This window comes from Perissodus microlepis, chromosome 7, assembly GCF_051167445.1.
Source record: "Perissodus microlepis isolate ML-2025 ecotype Zambia chromosome 7, ASM5116744v1, whole genome shotgun sequence".
Lineage (NCBI taxonomy): Eukaryota > Metazoa > Chordata > Actinopteri > Cichliformes > Cichlidae > Perissodus > Perissodus microlepis.
This window is the reverse complement of record NC_140467.1, coordinates 13,512,003-13,518,005: the sequence shown is the minus strand read 5'-3', so window position 1 is coordinate 13,518,005 and position 6,003 is coordinate 13,512,003. Positions and strand designations below refer to the sequence as shown.

The 6,003-nt window shown below is 39.4% G+C and overlaps 1 protein-coding gene across 1 annotated transcript; it reads right to left on the bottom strand.

Moving 5' to 3' along the window:
- Positions 1–853: 853 nt before the first annotated feature.
- LOC146382720 (transmembrane protein 80-like) lies at positions 854–4,833 on the bottom strand. The gene is made up of 6 exons (XM_084933578.1): positions 4,805–4,833; positions 4,628–4,644; positions 4,449–4,542; positions 4,279–4,371; positions 1,945–2,146; positions 854–1,239 (listed from the first exon to the last, which is right to left on the bottom strand). Exons 1-6 carry the CDS (start codon positions 4,821–4,823, stop codon positions 1,227–1,229), a joined length of 438 nt encoding a protein of 145 aa, XP_084789704.1. The 5' UTR covers positions 4,824–4,833; the 3' UTR covers positions 854–1,226.
- Between the last annotated feature and the right edge of the window lie 1,170 nt (positions 4,834–6,003).

The following is a 6,003-nucleotide window of genomic DNA, read 5'->3' as shown; positions in this document are numbered from 1 at the left end:
CGCAAAAAGTTCTTTAAAATTGTTACTTATTCCGGTTTACCGTGGGGGAACCTTGCGCAACGGTTGGAAGCATTGTTTCAAAATATAAACGACACGTGGGATCTCACATGAGATGTCGTGGGTGACATTCTACCAATGACAGTACAAAATAAACCGTCAACTTTACATGCATTGATTGAAACGCATTTTTCATTTTCCATGAAAGCTCTTCTCAGGTGGAAGCTTTTAAATTCTGCAGGTTTGTCGTTGTGCAGCAGCACAGTGACTGGTGTAAACTAGTCGAATTCAGTGGGGGGACTGAAAGAGGAGCAACAGCGTGGAACACTGCCCAGGTTTCAGTGTCACCAGCTGGTAAGAATGACCACTCTTTGTATATTGTGCTGTCCTTGCAAAGAAAACCACTAAGATAATGCAGTTCTCAGAGAGGCCTTATTTTTTGTTGATCCCCCTGAATCACCTTAGAATTCACAGCACAAAAGTCTTTGTATAAACGTTGCTGCTGACATCCAGCCAGTGTTTGTGCGTGCTTGTTGCTCAAGGACGGGCACTCTGAAATGTGGATTGTTTTGAAAGTGGTTACTCTGGAAACATTGTCCCTGTGTTTGATCATTAACTTCATCTGTTTGAAGAAAGGAGAGTCGGAAATGCCTCAAAGAACAACACTGACAAACTGCTCTGAGTGCCTGATCTGGCATCTGATATGCTCAGCTGAAGTCTAAGAAGCTGGCATGCAGAATTCATATTTGATATGTGATATTTTCAGGTCACTTCAGGCTCTGTTTGCACTTAGAAATGTGATTTGTACATATGCGTGACCACGCTCCAGTTGACTTATTAAAACATCCCACAAAAAAACCCTATATTATTTATTTCAAAAATATTTTCCAAGGAAAATCATCTGTGAAGACTCAAAACTTTATCAACGCAACTCTACCCTCTACTGTACAAAACAGGAACACACATAAAAAAAAACATTTTAATGTGAAAAAAAATCCCTGAGAACCTCTCAGCACAGATTAACTCATATTTTTCTATCCCTGCATTTTAACTTATATTACTTTTATAATAGGCACGACAGTCCAAATAAGTATTTACAACACAATCCAAGTGATGCTGATAATTTGTGGTTTTCTTCTTGCAAAAAGAAATCACAGTAGACACACTGTGAGATAAGATATAAAAAAAAAAACAACAACAACAACAACATGACTTCTTCATGGGCTTCTTCATGAGTGGACCCTGAAAAACAAACAAAAAAATAACAACATATAAAAATAAGCTGTATCATTGCACATTCATTATACGCACAACCCACTCATGAAACGAGCTGCCCAACAGGAGGATTGTTAGTTTACATGGTTTTTCACACAAACTAAACCCCTCTCACACAGATTTATTCACTGATCTGCTCCTCGTGTACACAATAGAGATTCCGATCAGAATAAGAGAGGGAATTATCGTCGTTGCATCTGTCCTGGGAGGAAAATTTGAGGATGTGATGACATTGCACAAGGTATACAGTATCACTTGAAAGAATGCTGCCATTATCAATAATTCAGACATGTCCTAAAGGGAACCGGGGCTTATTTGTTTCATAAACAATAGCATGAACACAAAGAAAGCGCGGTAATGTGGGGGCTTTCAAAACATACGTATGAGATGCTAATGATGTCGACAAATCAACTCAATCAAAATAAATGGAGCCTAAAATGTAGGCCAGCCTCCTGTGGGAATAATGAAGTGTTTTATCTGTGCTTGACACCAGATATTGTAATTTACCAACCTATCTGTCAATTATGCTGACTTGTCAAAATAAAAAAGGGGAAGGCATAGTAGGGGTAATACAATAAAAGCCTCTTTGCCTGTCATGAATGAAGCCGTTGAGTTTGAATATAAAAGCTTTTGTTTAGTTTTGAGAAGTGAAATCATGAAAGTGAAACAAACCTGGCAAATCTGGTTAAAGTGCTGAAAGCCAGGACTCCGTCTAAACCATAGAGACCGAGTGAGACGCTGCTGACGATTACATCCGCCCTCATCACGTAGCTCTGCCACACTAGGAAGTAGACCGTCAGCAGGATGGTTGCCCCCGTCAAAAGCAGGTTGCCAAAAACATAGGTCTCGCTCTCTGTCAGGTTGCCCTTCACACCTGTAGACTCAGAGAAAAGCAATGTGTAAAGACTGTCTTTGAGTTTACTGATGAATGTGTCCATTTGAAGCAGTCACATTCGTCCTTGACTACGCTCAGGCCGCACAGTGCCACAGTGGTTAGCACTGTTGCTTCACAGAAAAAAGGTTATGGGTTCAAAAACACCAGTCAGCTCTCTGTGCTAGCCTCTTCCTCTTTGCATAACTGGTTAAGAAATTGGCTTCATGGATTGAGTATGTTTGAATTATAAGTGCATGTATTTAGTGAGAACAATGCTTACAATATTACCACATGTAAACATATGATATGAAAACGCTATTATTTTGTTTTTAGATATCAATATCATCACATTCAATTTACTAACAACATTTCTCAAAGCATATCAATAGTCATTCTGTTAATATGTATTTTCACAACCCAAGCCCTCATTTTTCACATATTTCAGTGTTTGCAAAAACTTTCAAAACCCTCTTAAGGTACAATTTGTGTCCTCCTTGCTAACTAGTAAGTGAGGATTAATAATATGAAGGACTCTCCTCTAACCTTAACTGGATAAGCAACCATAAAACAACAAATTAATGATTATTACTTTTTTTTGTTTTACTTTTATTACCTGGTTAAAAATATAATAAAATGATATATCCTCTCCTCTTTTCTCACTTAAATGATTCAGGATCTGTTAGCAGGCAGATATTTGTAATTGTTCATGTTTAAACTGCATCACATCGGCTGATGTCAGCACTTTTCAGCTTAAGATAAAAAATCCAAGCGATGATAAGAGGATTATGAAGGAAACAAACTGAGTGTAAGGGGACTACTGGAGAGTCAAAAGCACTGCATGTGGTGGTCACTTTATTAGGTACACCAAATATCCCAACTTGACGTTTGTGGCATTGTTTGTTGTCATTGCTGGAAGCAGCCATTAGAAGATGGGCACAGTGTAGTCATAAAGGATCAGATGCGGTGTTTAAATGATATTCAGTTGATACTAAAGACCTTGAAGTGGAGCCCAGAGGACATTCTGTATATACAACAACAAGCAGCTTGAACCCCACTGATACAAGGAAGGCTGAACATGGATGCATGTTTTCATGTTGTTTACACCAAATTCTGATCATACCATCTGAATGTCGCAGCTGAATTCAAGAACCACACCTGGCAACATTATTTCAATTTTCTGTTGTCCAGTTTTAGTGAGCCAGTGTTGTAGCCTCAGTTTCCTGTTCTCACTTGACAGGAGCGGCACCTGATGCTGTCCTCTGCTGCTGTAGCCCCTCTGTTTTTAGGTTCAATGTGTTGTGAGATGCTCTTCTGCATGCCTTGGCTGTAACGAGTGGTGAAATCCAAGCAGTCCTCTGACCTCTGGGATCAACAAGACATTTTTTCCCAGAGAACTGCTGCTCACTGAATACTTTCTCTTTTTTGGACCACTCTCTGTAAGGTACAACTGGTGCTATTGCTGCATATGGTAAATGGACTGGTTTATAAATAGTGCCTTTCTACTCTCAAAGAACCCTCAAAGCACTTTATGTACCCATTCATATGCTGAAGTGCTTTCTATCTAATGACATATATGTACCTTTACCTCCTGACCTACAGCACACCAGCAGCCAATAAACAATCTTTGCAGTGAAGAGATGTTGCAAAGACCTAATTAATACGCCATAAATAAAAATCTGATATAATTTTAAATGGATGTTTTGCAATTTCCTATTAACTAAGACCTTTGTAATAAAAAGTTACCTTATTTAGCCTTTTATAAAATCAGATTTGAAATTCTTTGAATCCAGGATCTTGTGATAATAAACCAAATCTGGTTAATCTGGTTTATCATGAGTGCGTGTAAGCGGTCGTACATGTTTTTTTCCCTTCTTTTCTCGTTTACATGTTGTGCTAAAATGTAAATAGAAACTTGGAACACAAATATTTACATGTATTAAGTATATGTATCACACTTCATAGTTTAGACCTACAAATTGGATGGTTAGGAAGTAAATGTGAATTTGTGCAGGGTCCAGCATGTTTTCTATCAACCTTGCCAGCTTCAAGAAGCTGTATTAAACGTATAATAAGTAGGGCATGATAACAGCATGCTTGCAATGGTGCAACCGGCTTTTTGATCGTTTTCTCACCACTGTAGAAATGGAGAAACTCCAGAGCAGCCAGCAGGAAGAGCAGAAAGATGTCACACACCAGAGCATCGGAAGGATAAGACAGCACCAAGCCTGAGAGCAGCAGACACGGTTACCGAGTGCAGGTACATCAGAGTCTTTGGAAAAGCCGCGTGAGAGACATCACTCACTCTTTTTGATGATTAACCCGAGAGTGAAGACGAAGTAGAAGACAAAATAGGCGGCTGTCACGTGGAGCAGCAGCTGCAGAGTCACAGACGACAGCTGGGTGCAAAGTTAAGCATCACTCGTTATCAGATACTTTTCTGACTGTGGCGTGCACGTTTTAATAATAAAATGAGAAGGATACGACACCCGCCGGCCTCCCTGCAGACACAGACACACCGAATTAGACTCGGCACAGTGAACCAAAACAGGAAGAACACCGCTGTGAAGTTTTTGTGCGTTAAATTAATACAATTTAAACGTTGTGATACGTTTACTGCTAAGGTTTGTGTTTAGCAACCATAGCAACGCGTCCACCTACCTGGTCTGGGCAGCGCCATTTTGATTATTTTACTCTCTTTAAACTACAAACGTTAACGTCGCCGCCTGCTGGCGGGAAGATAAAACTACACTCTGGGCCTGGCCAGAAAAAAAACCCCTTTATAGCTAACATATAAAATGGAAAATAAATAAAGTAAGTAAAGTAAAGTCATCTTTATGGCTGGACTGGACCCTTTTAGATCACAGGTGTTGGCTTTAAGATTAAAGCCTATGTTTAATACCACTGGTATAAACTGTATTGCTTTTTGTTTTATTGGCCCTGGTAATTTTGCTTTTTTTACTGATTAAATGCTGAAACACTAACATCTACTGCATTTAATGATAGATTTAGCCATCTTAGATAGGAAAAACATGTTTTTGTATGGCTTAAATATAATAAACTACACATCAGAAAGACATGCTGAAAGGGATAGCAGGGATAGCAGAGTAGGTAGAGTTGTTGCCCCGTGATCGGAAGGTCGGGGGTTCAACTTCACTGAACGGCTACCTTGAGGTACCCCTGAGCAAGGTACTGTTCACCCACTGCTTCACTGGGTGAATGGGTTAAATGCAGAGGAGTAATTTCCCTACGGGGACTAACACATACACATTTTGTAAGAAAAACAACAGAACCATACATTCATCTATACCTTAAATAAAACACATACGTGTTTAATGAGTGTGTGGATTTGACTTGGCCTCCAAACACTCCAGATCCCAATCCAAGGCTGATTCAACTGAAGCCTTGCCCCACTGACCACACTGAAAAGCCAGATATTTCCTACAGGAGCAAAAGCAGAGCTAAATGGAGTCCATAGATGCTGGATTTTAATTTGGTCACTGATTGCTCACTTGATTATTAGGCTATAAAAAGTACAAATTGATTCTGTTTTGTTCATTTGTTCCAAGTGGCTAAACAGTCCATCAGTAAACCGGGTGAGAGTTGGAACGCAGGTCAGTCTGCCAACAAAGTTTTTAAATTTGGAGTATCAGGATATAATTTGTCATTTGTTTTTAACTGATAACTTCAGTATTTATTATTTTTGTTGCTAAGGAAGACATTCATGATAAAAAACCTCACCCCACACTTAACAACACTCCAAAGTCTCCAAATGTCTTTGTTCTCAGGGTTTATTTCGCCACAACATGTAAGATTTGTGCATGTGTGCGGCACACTCATTCACACACATACAGTTCGCG

Coding starts and splice junctions, on each gene's coding strand:
- LOC146382720 (XM_084933578.1), bottom strand. Junction 4,372..4,448: donor CGGGTTAATCATCAAAAAGA/GTGAGTGATGTC, acceptor TGCTGCTCTCAG/GCTTGGTGCTGTCTTATCCT. Junction 2,147..4,278: donor GTTTCTCCATTTCTACAGTG/GTGAGAAAACGA, acceptor CTGAGTCTACAG/GTGTGAAGGGCAACCTGACA.